Source organism: Eucalyptus grandis, chromosome 4 (genome assembly GCF_016545825.1).
Source record: "Eucalyptus grandis isolate ANBG69807.140 chromosome 4, ASM1654582v1, whole genome shotgun sequence".
Classification (NCBI taxonomy): domain Eukaryota; kingdom Viridiplantae; phylum Streptophyta; class Magnoliopsida; order Myrtales; family Myrtaceae; genus Eucalyptus; species Eucalyptus grandis.
The window spans coordinates 30,530,182-30,546,953 of NC_052615.1; the positions used below are offsets into that span (position 1 = coordinate 30,530,182).

General features: G+C 38.2%; 2 protein-coding genes across 2 annotated transcripts; both read right to left on the reverse strand.

Annotated features, from left to right (window-relative positions):
• Positions 1 to 1,354: 1,354 nt before the first annotated feature.
• On the reverse strand, positions 1,355 to 4,492 carry LOC104443127 (protein P21-like). Its single transcript, XM_010056478.2, is given in 3 exon segments — positions 1,355 to 2,123; positions 2,125 to 2,216; positions 4,472 to 4,492. Coding segments are annotated over 3 exon segments (648 nt in total). The 3' UTR covers positions 1,355 to 1,588.
• Positions 4,462 to 5,365, reverse strand: LOC104441780 (thaumatin-like protein 1). Its single transcript, XM_018872262.2, has one exon. The coding sequence runs from the start codon at positions 5,303 to 5,305 to the stop codon at positions 4,622 to 4,624; it is 684 nt and encodes a 227-aa protein (XP_018727807.2). The 5' UTR covers positions 5,306 to 5,365; the 3' UTR covers positions 4,462 to 4,621.
• Positions 5,366 to 16,772: the final 11,407 nt, after the last annotated feature.

Sequence of the window (16,772 nt, forward strand, 5' to 3'; positions counted from 1 at the left end):
GACTAGGAATAGCTTTGACTGTGTTTTCTCTATGTCAAAAATGATCATATAAGTGTGAATATGTAAATCATAATTTACTGATATTTATATTCAAGTCAAATTGTAATTGTTAAAATATTAATCTTAATTTTTAATCATTATAATGGATAAATAATAAAACCAGTGAATTTTCAATCATTCTAATTGAGTATCGAGTAAACTTAACTAATAAAAATTATTTTTAATGCATTAACTACTAAGATATATTTTTAACATAAATATTTACTTAAAAAACTTATAACAAGCTATAAAAAAATTGCGATTTTAAGACATCAAAACATACATCAGAACTTATAATCATAAGGGAAATAAATTTTACAAAACTATAATAAATATTTTCAAACAATTATACTGATTATGAGAGAATGATTAAAATCGATGAAGGGTTATTTTACATATTTGTTTAAAAAAAGAAACAAAGACATAACTCTAGGTTCGCGTTCACCCTATATTTTATGCAATGGAGTTTTCAGCTCCACTCAATTAGTAACTCCGATGATTTTGTTGTTATATTACTTAGGTAATTAAGCATAAAAGAAAATATGATCGTAACACTCTGATTATTTCTTTTGTTTTTTTTTCTTTCCTTTTTCCCATGCCTCAGAATTAGACCTCTATCTACGATGCTGAATCCATGTTAGCGCTAAACTTCCTTCTTTTTGGACTTGGTTTCTGCTAACCGCACCTGCGTTGATTCATCGAAACCGAAGTCAAAATTTCAATTAAAGAAGCAAGTATACATTGGAAAAAGGCCCTACCTCCATATAAGAGTTAGGAAGAAAACTGGCATTGAAATATCAGGAAAAGGTCATTACAAATTTCATAATTTTCGTATGGTGTTCAGTTAAGTACTATAACTTCTTTTTTTTCCTAATTACTTAAATTTGATAACTTATATATAGCGTTCACTTTAATATCATAAGTTATTTTTTCCAATCACTTGAGTATTATATAACTTTTCAACTAATCACTTGAGTGTCATGACTTTTTAAAGACGTTAACCACAAGTATTATATCACTTCAAATTTCCAACACTTGAGTAAACATTTTTAAAATTTTTTGGCATTTAGATGATTGATCGAAAGTCATGACACTCAAGTGAACTTCTTTTAGAAGTTATGGCATTTGAGTGATCTAAAACAAAAGTTATGAGACTCAAGTGAATATCATACAAAAAGTACGATACTAACGATATCTTTATCTCCTGAAACGTCCAAATAACTACTTCAACCATGCATTGACACATTGCATTTGTTTGTTTTTGTCTCTTGAGAAGGGGTGTAGTTATACTTCTGATCGATCTTGTCCATGCCAATAAGACAACCGGTCAATCTTATTTGAAATGTTCGGTGTATAAGAGCACGTTCTCAAGGAAGTCACCCGGCAATACTGATCGCTTCGTTGCTCTTCTCAACTCTCTCTCTACTCTCCTATACATTCAGCATCATCATCCATACAAGTTATATCTTCTCCTTTCAGCGACACGGCTTCGCCGAAAACCTTGCCGCCGGAGCTCTCGCTTCCAAACATCTTGCAAGGGAAAACAAGACTACCTCCTCGGGCAAAACACGACCACGTAATGGGTCAAGTCACCGGGACAAGTTGCGCTTCTGGTGCCGTCTGCAGGGTATGTCTTAGCATCGGGGCACATGTTCTTCAAATATTCAGAATAATTCGTCGGGCTGCATTTGCCCGCGGGGCAACAATACTCATCGATCTTGAACACCGCGCACGGGTTATTGTACCCGCGGGGATCCTTCAATTCGTTTGGGCACTGGCCCTTGACATCGCCCGCGTACTCGAGCGTAAAACACCCCGACTGCGCCGACGACTCAGTAGGGATAATTTGGATGGGGACGTTGAAGCCGTCGTTTAGGGAGATATGGAAGAGATCCGTTTGGAGGTGCTCTTGGTCTAGATAGTACCAAACCTGGGTGTTGGGGGGCGCACCCAATCCTTTGCATTGGAGGACGCTCCCACAGTCGCCGGTCTGGCAATGGCCCCGGCCGCTAGCATCAAAGCTGCAGTTTGTCCTGCCCCAGATGCAGGCCTCGGAGGTGCCTTGGGGAAGGTCGATGGTCCATACCGCCTGGGATGGCAGCGGCCCAGACGGTGTAGGGGCAGTTGCTGCCAACGAACGAAGGTGGTGGTGGAGTGGGAGGGCGTGACGAAGAGGCCTAGGAGGACGGAGAGGAGGGTGAGGGACGTATCTTCCAGTGGGGAGGAGTTAGCTTTAATTTGGTGCTGTAAATGAACATGAAGGGGTGGATTCTCGAGGGGGATTTATTTATAGAAAACATCACAAGCCATGCTTCAATGATATAAATCCTTCAAGGGCTAAACTGTGTCTTTTCTTTATGTAAATGAAGACAGGTGGTGTCCAGTACTTCATAGAAGTTAGACTCGGCCAAACAATGGTGGGTTCATTTATAGAAAAAAAATTTCACCTGTTCTATCGGTGAATATTTTTAATGTAGAATGATTTCTCTCACGCTTTGCGTGCGTGTAATCGAGGCATATAGTAATATATCTGTTGGATAAGGACAGTGTCCAAATAAAATTCTTACGCGACATCAAAAGTCAAAGTTCGATGATGACAAAGGGGACAATATTTTGATGCTCATGGGAGATTCTAGATAAATTCACACTTTAAACTTTTGTATGTTCCGGAAGGTACTTTTGTTGAGAAACCCTTAAGAACGTCGAGATCGATTTCAAAGAAAATAGATGATGAATTAAGTGATGCGACTCATCATTGTGGACGGTGAAGGTGGTGGAGTGAGGGGTGTGAAGAAGAGGACTAAGACGGAGGAGTGGGCGAGGGGGAGAGGGCGAGGGACAATCTTTTGGGGGGAGAGGCTATAATTTTGGGTTGTGATGTAAGATGAATGGTGCTTTTTAAATGAACGGATTCTTAAGGCGGGGTCCCTTTATAGAAAATATCATTAACATGCTTCAAAAAAGAGTCTTATGTGCATGACAACCCAAAATTTTGTTCAGAAATAATTTTTTATTAGGGCACTGCTTTCCGGAAGAGAAATCTGTTTGATAAACTTATTCAGTTTTTCTATTTCGGAATAGATTTCTATTCCGAGAAATATATTTGGAAGAGAAATTAGAAGCTAAAATTTTCTACTTCTAATTTCGGAAGAGAAATCGAAATAATTTCTCTCACTAACCCTAATTTCGGTGAGTCCTCCCTCATCTCCTCTACGTCTTTGCCTCCTCCTCTTCCTCCACCTCTCCTCATTTTATTAAAAATAAAAATAATAATATATAAATATATTCATTTTATTCATTTAAAAATAAAAATAAATTTATTAAAATAAATAAATTATTTTTATTTATCATTTTATTTTTAGTTTATTAAAATAAATTTATTAAAAATAATTTATTTATGATAAATAAAAATAAACGTTGAGTGTTTTGCCAAATATATTTTTATTTTAAAATAAAATGATATTTTTATTTTATTTTTATGATTTATTTTATTTTATTTTATTTTATTCATTATTTTTTTGTTACTAAATCATTTTTATTTTTATGTTTTATATTAAAGGTTGCCGGTCGTCACCGCCGCCGTCCGAAAGGAAGAAATTTTGTGTCGTTATCAAACGAATTTATATTTTTAGAGTAGAAATTTTGTGTCGTTATCAAACGGTTATTTTTGCTTAGAAACTCTTCTAGAAATAGAAATAGAAAAATCTATTTTTGTTCTAGAAATTATTTCTGGAATAGAATGGTTGCCATGCGCGCCCTATAAAAGAAAAACTAACGTGGGTTTTTTTGGCTGCACGTGAACGAAGGCACGTATTAGTTTTTCCAAAACGTTAGGGGCAGCTACTTGATGGCTTTGGCAACATGCTCATGCTATGGACCAAGTCGGACATATCGCTTTTTGACAAGGAACAGTGGATTTGAATGACATCCTTAAGCTCATTTATCGAAGGATAATGACCCTAGTATAAAAGAATTAAGATCTTGTCTCCGGTCTGTTTACGTTTATTCTTGAGTATTAGTTATTGGTATGCTTATAGAATAACCTTATATAATAGGATCAAGATCGTAGTTATTGTGTGTCATCGTGATAAGCCTTTAATTTGTTTAATTTTTCAAGAAAAAATTTGTAATGTGTTGCCTCAGTGAATATTTTGATTTCCAGGACTAATGTTTCCATTACAACAAATAAAAATTGGGACTTGGCTTCAATGCATCTTGTACATATGTGGACAAGGACAGCCTACAAAATAAAATTCTGACCCAACTTCAAAGTCAAATGTCTGTCCCTCCCTAACTTGATGGTGAGTCTTAATCAACTCTTCGAGTCCCCTAACTTGAAAAAGCAATTTTTTCTTTTAAAATTTAGATGATCTATTGACAGTATTAGATAGAATTGATAATAATATGGAGCAGAAACAAGAGGAAGACTTACTTGCGTTATTATCATTATCATCGTCACTTACAAATCATGGACGATAATATTATTTAAGTAGGGAAGAGTACAACGATTTATAAATTGTGCTCATGAGCTACTTTATTAATCCCCCCTCATTATTCTTATTCTGCGTAAAGTCTTTCTCCTCTAGGGGCAGAAGGTGACTTTGTAGTTGGTACCACTTGGGCAAGTGAATGTGCTGGTTGGATCATCTTGAGGATAGCTATAAGCATCTGGGCAATTAGTCTTGAAGAATTGGGAGTAAGTAGTCGGGCCACAGCTTCCTTGACCATTGGTGCAACAATACTCGTTGGTCTTGAACACTGTGCACGGGTTGTTGCAGCCACCGGGCGCCTTCAACTCCGCCGGGCACTGGCCGTTAATGTCAGCCGCGCACCTGATCCCGCGGCATGCACCAGTGGTGGGGCTGAAGTCCATCGGGATGTTGAATCCGTCGACGAGCGATATGTCCAGGAAGTCCACGTTGTTGGGCTGGTTCAGGGCGAACTCGGCCAGAGTGTTGGGCGGGCTTCCCCAGCCCTGGCAGTCCAGGAGCCGGTTGCAGTCACCAGTCTCGCACTGGCCTTGGCCGTTGGCGTCAAAGTTGCAGTTGGTCCGGCCCCATATGCGGGCCATGGTCGTGCCGGGGTTCACAGTCAAGGACCATGTCTGGCTAGGGTCAAGCCGGCGCCCACCCCCGGGCGACGCAGCGGCCCAGACGGTGTACGTGCACTGGTTGACAATGTCAAAAGTAGCTGCATGGATGGAAGTGAGGAAGAGGGTCAACAAAAGGGACAAGGTTAGGGACACTGGCGTGAGGATGGAACTCATCTTGTTTCTTGAAGAAGAGACCTTTTCTGATTCAGCTCTACTTGGTGATTATTCGATCCGCAAGGATGGGTTTATATAGATTGAGAAGGCAGAGATTTGGCGTAAGGAATGGGGAAATTGACGCTTATTTTCTGGACGAACTTTCTTCAATTCAAAGAAGACGATCGCTTCAAATGGAGGACAAAACGTGAGTCAATAAATGGATACACGTCCCTCTTGCAGTGATTGCGGAAGGATTGAGGACTCAGAGATCAAGAGGACTTTCTCTCGGATTGATCTATTGGTGGTTGACTTTTAGGCATATGTTAGTAATACAAACTAAAAACCAAGCAACCACACAGCATCTATATTTCAGGCTAATCTACTAACTCGTGAAACTTGTCAACATCGACTAGTGGATCTTGCGTACGTGTCCAATCTACAGCTGTTCAACATCGTCAATCGGATTTGAGCACAACAAGATTGTTTTGGTTTTGCTCACGGCACTATAGACGTGGCCCTTACTTTTTCTAATAAATTTTTAGGATTTAAATACATGAAAGAATAAGTTTTATGACTATAGTCGCGGCGTACCGATTTCCACATTATATGTGAAACTTAGAGTAATGTACAATACCAAATGGTCACTTTCGTAAGTCCATGGCCCTTCCTTTTTCTAATGAGGTGTAACGACTTAAATGCATGAAAGAGTAAGTTTTACAGCTAAAATTGTGATTTATCAAGTTCCACGATAAATATGACACTTAGACTAAAGTTCAACGCCAAATGGTCACTTTGCAGTGATAACCTACTCTTTTAGGGAGTTGGCCCCAGTGAACAGGTCAAATCATAATAGATGGTATCCAAGCATGCCCTCTGACAGGTGTGTGGTTCATGAATAAACTCAGCCAATACTTGATTTGACTAGGGTGGGGAGAGATCATCACATGAGAGAGCTCATGTAGAGTAAAGCTCTTGTTAGGTTCATCGCAAAAGGGACGGGAATGGATCAGAACACCAAGCTCGTAACGGAGGGGGCACAAATCGACCAAATCAGACATCAAATAGGAGGGAATCTGCGGCATCCCAAATTTCACATCGGATGGGAGATTTCTTATTATGAGATATGAGTTAACACCCACTCCAAAATTGTAATTATGATTATTGAGAATATTCATTTAAGGCAAACAAATCATTTATAAAAATAGACTCCCGGTCTCATTGCCCTTTTTTTGCACCTTCTAGAGAACACACACATAAGGACGACCCAAAACGATTAAATACTAAAGAGCGAGGAGTTTCTATCATGGGATCGAAAAATTCAACGGCAGACACCGCAATGAGACCTTCGTTTAGTCAAGTCAAGACCAAGTCAAACGCATAGATGTCATAAAAACTCCTTTGAAAAATACTCGATCGAATTCAAGTCAGGCACGTAAAATTTGTCGGCCCCCTTAATCGTGGCGTCTCCATCGGGTTTCAACATGTTTGTAGTCTTCACCCTTTATCCTCAGCAATTTTTTTTTCGGTCGAGATTGAATTTCATTTCACCAAATAAATATAATTTCTTTTGGGCATTTCAGAAGCCCTTCCGGAGGTTTTTTGTTTTTTTTTTTTTAATTTGAAAAATCAATAGTTTCCGAAATAATCTTCGGACCGAATCACAATAGAGTAATTCATCGTTTATCTCCCTAAATCCTAATCTTTGGAGGCGAACTGTGCCTTGTCTTTGGTGCACAGATGGTTGATTCGGAATCGTTACCCGAATACGAAAACATAGCAAGGAAAGACGGACCAAAAAATATGACAGACATAATGGAATTATAGAACTTTACTTCCAAACTTTTTTCAGAAAAATGATAAAGCATTGTCTTAGAAGATTTTGTTATTCTCTAAGATCGACACGCATGACCCTACAATTTACGAGGAATCGATCTCTCCTTCCAAAAGATTATTTTTCTTTCGCTCCCCACTCAGTTTGCTCCCAACCAGGATTTGATCCTGTCTTATTCAGTACGATGAGTTTTGTTCCACACGAAAAAAAATTAAAAATAAATAAAACCTAGTAGTTTCAATGAGTTTTAATGTTGTAAATTAACAATTATTGAAAGGGAAAATTCTAAATAAGAGTCGAAAGTACCTTCATTTTTTTCAAATAATGGCCTGAAGTAAAAATTGCTTCAAATAAGGGTCCAAAGTGCCAGTATTTTCTCAAATAAAAGTCTAAAATGAACATTATTTCAAATAAATGAGTAAAGTGACCATAGTCTCAAATAAGGCTTAAACTCATCAGCTGCAAATGATAATTTTGTCTTTTTATAACTTTTCTTTTTTTCTTTATTTTTTTCTATATTTTTGTTAAAAATACTAAATAAAACTAAAAATTAAAAGGGGGGGGAAACACAAGCAGGATACTGCCTGTGGCCTCCATCCCCTTGTCAATGGAGCAGCAACAACGACAAGTAGGGTCGGCAATGCCTAGACAAGGGCTAGCAACCCCTACCGACTAAAGACAAGGGCCTACGGGAGAGGGCGGCGACCCTCTCCCGGATCTGGGTGAGGGTCGCCTACCCTCACCCCCATTTGGGTGAGGGTCACCAGCTTGGCAACTTTCGCCTAGGGCCACCAAACCTCACCACCCAAGTCTGCGAGTGTTGGGCCAGCACTAGTGACCTTTGCCTAGATTTGGGAGAGAGTTAACGCTAGCCCTCGCCTTTGCTTTTTTTTTTTTTTTGTGGGGGGAAGGGGGAGGGAGTCGCCAACCCTCACCTAGGCACCGACGACCCTATTGGCCATCACCATTGCTGCCGACCCATTGGCGATGGGACAGCAAGCCGGTGAGACTACACCTTTATTTGAAATAATTATAACCACTTTAGGTCCTTCTTTAAAACTGATATAACCAATTCAGCCTCTTATCTGACATAAGTTCACTTTAAACTCTTATTTGAGATAATGAGGGTATTGCATGCCCTTATTTGGAATTTTCTTTTATTTAAATATTAGCATTTTCTGCTGCATTTCCTTCAAAATATTTTCTTAGAAGATTTTGTTATTTTCTCTCAAATTTATTTGCATAAATATATCTAATGTCATATAACGACAATTAGGAATTTTACAACTACCATGGAGTTTTTATATTTTGGGAGAATTACCAAAAAAAAAATCATAAACACATTGCAATTGTACCAATTCAGTCCTGAACTCTTTTTTTTTTGGTCAATTCAATCTTAAACATTTTGCATTTGTGCTAGTTGAGTCCATCCAATTGGTGTTGACATGGTACTAACGTGGCATTTTTAAAATAATTTTTTGAAATTCTTATAATTTTTATCTTTTCTTTTATTTTCTTTACTTTGTTCCCTCTTCCCCTTCCCTTGGAGCCGACAAGGGTCACCAACCGACCCTCGTCAACCATAGGCAAGGGCTAGTCGCCGACCCTGGGCTAGGCGCCGACAACCCCATTGGCCATCACCATTGCTGCTGACCCACTGGCGATGGGACAGCAAGCCAGCGAGACTACATCTTTATTTGAAAAAATTATAACCACTTCAGGTCCTTCTTTAAAACTGATATAATTGATCCAGACTCTTATTCGAAATAAGTTCACTTTAGACCCTTATTCGAGATAATGAGGGTATTTCATGCCCTTATTTGGAATTTTCTTTTATTTAAATATTAGCATTTTCTGTTGCATTTCCTTCAAAATATTTTCTTAGAAGATTTTGTTATTTTCTCTCAAATTTATTTGCATAAATATATCTAATGTCATATAACGAAAATTAGGAATTTTACAACTACCATGGAGTTTTATATTTTGGGAGAGTTACCAAAAAAAAAAAAACCATAAACATATTATTGTGCCAATTCAGTCCTGAACTTTTTTATTTTTTTGCCAATTCAATCTTAAACATTTTGCATTTGTGTTAGTTGAGTCCATCCAATTGGTGTTGACATGGTACTACCGGTACTAACATGGCATCCTTAAAATAATTTTTGAAATTCTTATAATTTTTTTTTTTTTTAATCTTTTCTTTTCTTTTCTTTTCTTTATTTTTTTTCCCTCTTCCCCTTCCCTTGGAGCCGACAAGGGTCACCAACCAACCCTTGTCAACTATAGGTGAGGGCTAGGACGACCTTACCCAAACCCAACAAGGGCCGAGACTCCCTTGCCCGGTGTCGGTGAGGGCCATGAGAGCCTTGCTCGATCCGGGCAAGCGAGGGCTCACTCAATCTGGTCAAGCGAGGGTGGATCGGGTGAGAGCATCCTAGCCCTCGCCTATGGCCAACATGGCCAGCTTTAATGGAAGGGGAAGGAGAAGAGGGGGAAATTAAAGAAAAGAAAAAAATTATAAAAATTCAAAATATTATTAAAATATTTTTTTGAAATGCCACATTAGCACTAGCAGTGCTACATCAACACTAATCAACCTAAATTGGCCCGATGGACTTAAGTAGCATAAATACATAAGGTATAAAATTAAATTAGCCAAAAAAAATAAGTTTATAACTAAATTGATACAATTGTAATAGGTTTGAGGCTCTCTTTTTTTGTTTGTAATTCTCCCTATTTTTTAGAAAAAAAAAATATAAACTAAACTTATGCCCTTAGTTTGTTCAAATAGGATGCAATCTAACAAATAATTTATGGTCAAGTTACATATTTCAATTTTACACAGCTAAAAAATTTCAGGCTCGTGCAATGCATGTGGATGCTATTTATAAATCTTATACATACGCTTAGCTCAATCTACGTATCAATAATGGGTGCACTTTAGGGTGGGGAGAGATCATCGACATGAGAGAGCTCATGGAAAGTAAAACTCTTGTTAGGCTCATAGCAAAAGGGATGGGAATGGATCAAACTGCCAAGCTCGTAGTGGAGGGGGCACAAATCGACCAAATCAGACATCAAATAGGGATAGATGGTATCCAAGCATACCCTCTAACAAGTGTTCAACATCGTCCATCGGATTTGAGCACAACAAGATTGTTTTGGTTTTGCTCACGGCACTATAGACGTGACCCTTACTTTTTCTAATGAATTTTAAGGATTTAAATGCATGAAAGAATAGGTTTTATGACTATCGTCGCCGCGTACCAACTTCTTTAGAGTTATGTACAACCTCAAATGGTCACTTTCGTAAGTCTATGGCTCTTCCTTTTTCTAATGAGGTTTAATGATTTAAACTTGTGAAAGAGTAAGTTTTACAATTAAAGTTGTGACTTACCAACTTCCACAATAAATGTGAAACTTAGACTAGAGTACAACGCCAAATGGTCACTTTAGTAAGTGATAACTTAGTCTTTTAGGGAGTTAGCCCAGTGAACAGGTCAAATCATGATAGATGATGATATCCAAGCATGCCCTCTGACAGGTGTGTGGTGCCTGAATGAACTCGGGCAATACTTGATTTGACTAGGGTGGGGAGAGATCATCGACATGAGAGAGCTCATGTAAAGTAAAACTCTTGTTAGGCTCATAGCAAAAGGGACGGGAATGGATCAAACTGCCAAGCTCGTAGTGGAGGGGGCACAAATTGACCAAATCAGATAGCAAATAGGAGGGAATCTGCGACATCCCAAATTTCACATCGGATGGAAGATTTCTTATTATGAGATTTGAGTTAACACCCACTCCAAAATTGTCATTATGATTATTGAGAATATTCATTTAAGACAAACAAATCATTTATAAAAATAGACTCCCGGTCTCATTGCCCTTTTTTTGCACCTTCTAGAGAACACACATAAGGACGACCCAAAACGATTAAATACTAAAGAGCGAGGAGTTTCTATCGTGGGATCGAAAAATTCAAAAGCAGACACCGCATTGAGACCTTCGTTTAGTCAAGTCAAGACCAAGTCAAACGCATAGATGTCATAAAAACTCCTTTGAAAAATACTTGATCGAATTCCAAGTCGGGCACGTAAAATTTGTCGGCCCCGTCAATCGTGGCGTCTCCATCGGGTTTCAACGTGTTTGTAGTCTTCACCCTTTATCCTCAGCAATTTTTTTTAGGTCGAGATTGAATTTCATTTCACCAAATAGATCTAATTTCTTTTGGGCTTTTTCAGAAGCCCTTCCGGAGGTTTTTTTTTTTTTTTTAATATTTGAAAAAGATCAATAGTTTCCGAAATAATCTTCGGGGCCGAATCACAATAGAGTAATTCATTGTTTATCTCCCTAAATCCTAATCTTTGGAGGTGAACTGTGCCTTGTCTTTGGTGCACAGATGTTTGATTCGGAATCGTTACCCGAATACATAGCAAGGAAGGACGGACCAAAAAATATGAGAGACATAATGGAATTATAGAACTTTACTTCCAAACTTTTTTCAGAAAAATGATAAAGCTTTGTCTTAGAAGATTTTGTTACTCTCTAAGATTGACATGCGTGACCCTAGAATTTACAAGGAATCAATATCTCCTTCCAAAAGATTATTTTTCTTTCGCTCCCCACTTAGTTTGCTTCCAACCAGGATTTGATCCTGTCTTATTCAGTACAATGAGTTTTGTTCCGCACCAAAAAAAAAAAAAAACCCAAAAGTTTCAATGAGTTTTAATGTAGTAAATTAACAGTTATTGAAAGGGGAAATTCTAAATAAGAGTCTAAAGTACCCTTATTTTTTTTAATAATGACCTGAAATAAATATTGTTTCAAATAAGGGTCCGAAGTACCATTATTTTTTCAAAGAAGAGTCTAAAATGGACATTATTTCAAATAAATGAGTAAAATGACCATATTAGTCTCAAATAAAGGCTTAAACTCAACGGCTATGAATGATAATTTTGTCTTTTAAAATTTTTCCTTTTTTCTTTATTTTTTTCTATATTTTTGTAAAATAAAAATACATAAAAACTAAACTTTAAAAAATAAAAATAAAAAGGGGAAAACACAAATAGGATACCGCCTGTGGCCTCCGTCCCATTGTCAATGGAGCAGCAACAACGACCAGCAAGGTCGTCAATGCCTGGACAAGGCCAGCAACCCCTGCTGACCAGAGATGAGGGCCTATGAGAGAGGGCGGCGACCCTCTCCCAAATCTGGGCGAGGGTCGCCTGCCCTCACCCCCCATTTGGGTGAGGGTCACCAGCTTGGTAACCTTCGCCTAGGGCCACCAAACCTCACCACCCAAGTCTAGGGGTGTTGAGCGAGCACCAGTGACCTTTGCCCATTCGGGAGAGAGTTGCTGCTAGCCCTCGCCTTTGCTTCTTCTTCTTCTTCTTTTTCTTTTTTTTTTTTTTTTTTTGGGGGGGGGGGGGGAGGGGGAGGGGTGGTCGACACTCACATAGGCACCAACAACCCCATTGGCCATTGCCATCGTTGCCAACCCACTAGCGATGGGACGGCAAGCCGACGAGACTACACCCTTATTTGAAATAATTATAACCACTTTAGGTCATTCTTTAAAATTGATATAGTCAATTTAGACTCTTATTTGAAATAAGTTCACTTTAAACCCTTATTTGAGAAAATGAGGGTATTTTATACCCTTATTTGGAATTTTCTTTTATTTAAATACTTGCATTTTCTGCTGCATTTCCTTCAAAATATTTTCTTAGAAGATTTGGTTATTTTCTCTCAAATTTATTTGCATAAATATATCTAATGTCATATAACAACAATTATGAATTTTACAACTACCATGGAGTTTTTATATTTTGGGAGAATTACCAAAAAAAAAATTATAAACATATTGCAATTATGTCAATTCAGTCCTAAACTTTTTTTTTTTTGCCCAATTCAATCTTAAACATTTTGCATTTGTGCTAGTTGAGTCCATCCAACCGGTGTTGACATGGTACTGCCGGTAATAACGTGGCATCTTTAAAATAATTTTTTGAATTTCTTATAATTTTTTCTCCTTTTTTTTCTCTTTTCTTTTCTTTAATTTTTTTTCCCTCTTTCCCTTCCTTTGGAGCCAACAAGGGTCACCAGCCGACCCTCATCAACCATAGGCGAGGGCTAAGACACCCTTGCCCAAACCCGAGCAGGGTTGGGACTCCCTTGCCTAGTGTCGGTGAGGGCCATGAGAGCCTCACTCGATCTAGGCAAGCGAGGGCGGATCGGGTGAGGGCATCCTAGCCCTCACCTATGGACAACATGGCTAGCTCTAAGGGAAGGGGAAGGAGAAGGGGGGAAATTAAAGAAAAGAAAAAAAATTATTAAAGTTCAAAAAATTATTAAAATATATTTTAAAATGCCACATTAGCACCAGCAGTGCTACGCCAACACTGATCAACCAAAATTGGCCCAATGGACTTAACTAGCATAAATACATAAGGTATAAAATTAAATTAGCCAAAAAAAATAAGTTTATAACTAAATTGATACAATTGTAATAGGTTCAAGGCTTCTTCTTTTTTTTTTGTAATTCTCCCTATTTTTTAGAGAGAAAAAATAATATAAACTAAACTTCTACCCTTAGTTTGTTCAAATATGATGCAATCTAACAAATAATTTATGGTCAAGTTGCGTATTTCAGTTTTACATGGCTGAAAAAATTCGGGCTTGTGCAATGCATGGGGATTAGGGATGAGTATGGTCTGGGTTGGTCCGAGCCACCCCCTAACTCTAGGACAAACCCATACGTGTCGGTCCTCAATTTTAAGGACCGAGGATCGACTCTATTGAGCTTGGAATCAAGGACTGGACTGACCCAATGGGTTCGGTCCGGTTCTAAGGTCAACTCGGGACCGATCAATAATTTTTTTGTCTTATTTTTTATACTCCATAAAAAAGCAAACCTACAAATTCAAATTACACAATCATCGATTATGCAGCATTGTGCAACTAAACTATAAATACCTATACATATTTACCAAATTTAAGATGACACAATAATAGAAATTTCATATCTACTAACCGCTCATCAAGATATGGAACAAGATAGAAAGTTCTTGTAATCATCTATCTTTAATATTCATAACTAAGAGTGTATAAAATACCCGGGAACTGACCGAACCGCTCGAAACCGTTCGGAACTAGCGGTTCTTGAGGGAACCGGTTCAGTTCTCGGTTCCAATTTTTCGGAGTCGGGAAGGGTACCGGTTCGATTCCCGATTCCATGGGCAAATCTGCCCACCCGGACCGGATCGGAACCTTTTTAATATTAAAAAAAATTACTAAAAGAAACCCCAGATTGGATCTCATCTCCTTACTCCCTTCGTCTTCGATTCTCTCTCTCTTTGTCTCTTCCTTGGTTTCTCCTAATCCAATCGCCATTTTGATTCCTCCTCGAGCGTCGACGCCGCCGCTGCCGCTCCTCCACTGCTGTTGTTCACCCCCTCGCATCGGCCGCCACCCACCATAGTCACAGAAAATTGTTTCGCAACCGTTCTATGTTGAAAACCCAACCATAGACCTTCTCCCCTCCTTCCCAACTCATAGACCCGATTGTTCTATGTTGAAAATCAAAATTGTTTTGCGTCAAGATCAATTCCATGGATCTACCTGGGAACCGGACCGTCGGTACGGTCCGGTTCCCAGGTAGATCCATGCAACAAACGAGTGGATCCCGATTCCAATTTTCGGAATCGGTCATTAGCGGGCGGTTCCCGGTTCTAGGTTGGGAACCGCCTGCCCAGACGATGCACACCCCTATTCATAACACCATATACAAAAGCGTTTTCCTGCATTTGATCATGTAGAATCCACTCAACCAAAAAACGAGCTTCACACCACTTGACTAGCAAATCACCGTAGAAACTGCAGTACTACTTTACTCTTCAAAAACTCCTACCGTTTGACACAAATTGAAAAGCAAAGTGTAGCTAAAATTTATTAGCAAAATACAATTAAACCATAAAAAGTTCAAAATACTTAATATAAAACTTGAATATATAACTTCACATCTTGTTAATTCACTTGAACTTCTAAACACCTAAAAATAAAACAAACGACACATAATTAATACTCAACAAAAATTTAAAATTGAAATTACTATTAGTGCTATTGATAGAACATCTTAATATAATATAATATAACATAAATTTTACTTAGGTTTTAATATATAAAATAATTATAAATAATATAATATAATATACATGGTTGGTCTAGAATTGGACCAACCCAAAACTCTTAGGACCGATGACTAACTCGCACAATGTTGGTCCTAGAATTTCAAGACTAAGGACCGATCCAATCCCCTTAGGAACCGGACCAGGACCGGCAGGGTTGGGCCGGTCCAGGGTCGGTCCACGGTCGACCCTAGATCTCTGCTGAGGGTATTTCAGACCTTTATTTGGAATTTTCTTTTATTTAAATATTTGCATTTTCTGCTGCATTTCCTTCAAAATATTTTCTTAGAAGATTTGGTTATTTTCTCTCAAATTTATTTGCATAAATATATCTAATGTCATATAACAACAATTAGGAATTTTACAATTACCATGGAGTTTTTATATTTTGGGAGAATTACCCAAATAATATTATAAATATATTGCAATTATGTCAATTCAGTCATAATTTTTTTTTTTTTGCCAATTTAATCTTAAACATTTTGCATTTGTGCTAGTTGAGTCCATCCAACCGGTGTTGACATGGTACTACCGGTAATAACGTGGCATCTTTAAAATAATTTTTTGATAATTTTTTGAATTTCTTATAATTTTTTTCTTCTTTTTTCTCTTTTCTTTTCTTTAACTTTTTTCCCTCTTCCCCTTCCTTTGGAGTCGACAAGGGTCACCAGCCGACCCTCATCAACCATAGGTGAGGGCTAAGACACCCTTGGCCAAACCCGAGAAGGGTCGAGACTCCCTTGCCTAGTGCCGGTGAGGGCCATGAGAGCCTCGCTCGATTTGGGCAAACGAGGGCAGATCGGGTGAGGGCATCCTAGCCCTCGCCTATGGACAACATGGCTAGCTCTAAGGGAAGGGGAAGGAGAAGGGGGGAAAATTAAAGAAAAGAAAAAAACTATTAAAATTCAAAAAATTATTAAAATATATTTTTAAAATGCCACATTAGCACCAGCAGTGCTACGTCAACATTGATCAACCAAAATTGGCCCAATGGACTTAACTAGCATAAATACAGAAGGTATAAAATTAAATTAGCCAAAAAAAATGAGTTTATAACTAAATTAACATAATTGTAATAAGTTTAAGGCTCTTTTTTTTTTTTTTTAATTCTCCCTATTTTTTAGAGAGAAAAAATTATATAAACTAAACTTCTGCCCTTAGTTTGTTCAAATAGGATGCAATCTAACAAATAATTTATGGTCAAGTTGCATATTTCAGTTTTACACGGCTAAAAAAATTCAGGCTTGTGCAATACATGGGATGCTATTGATAAATCTTATACATACGCTTAGCTCAATCTACGTATCAATAGGGGGACTTAAGCAGGTCCTTAAAAGGCCTTGACAGCCCAGAAAGACGGGTCCTAGGATATCGGAGGGATAACCTCCCTAGGGTGGGAGTCCCTTGTCTGCTCCTGGGTACAGCCTGGGAGGGGGCTGGAAAAATAAGCCCTCCCCACTGTTGG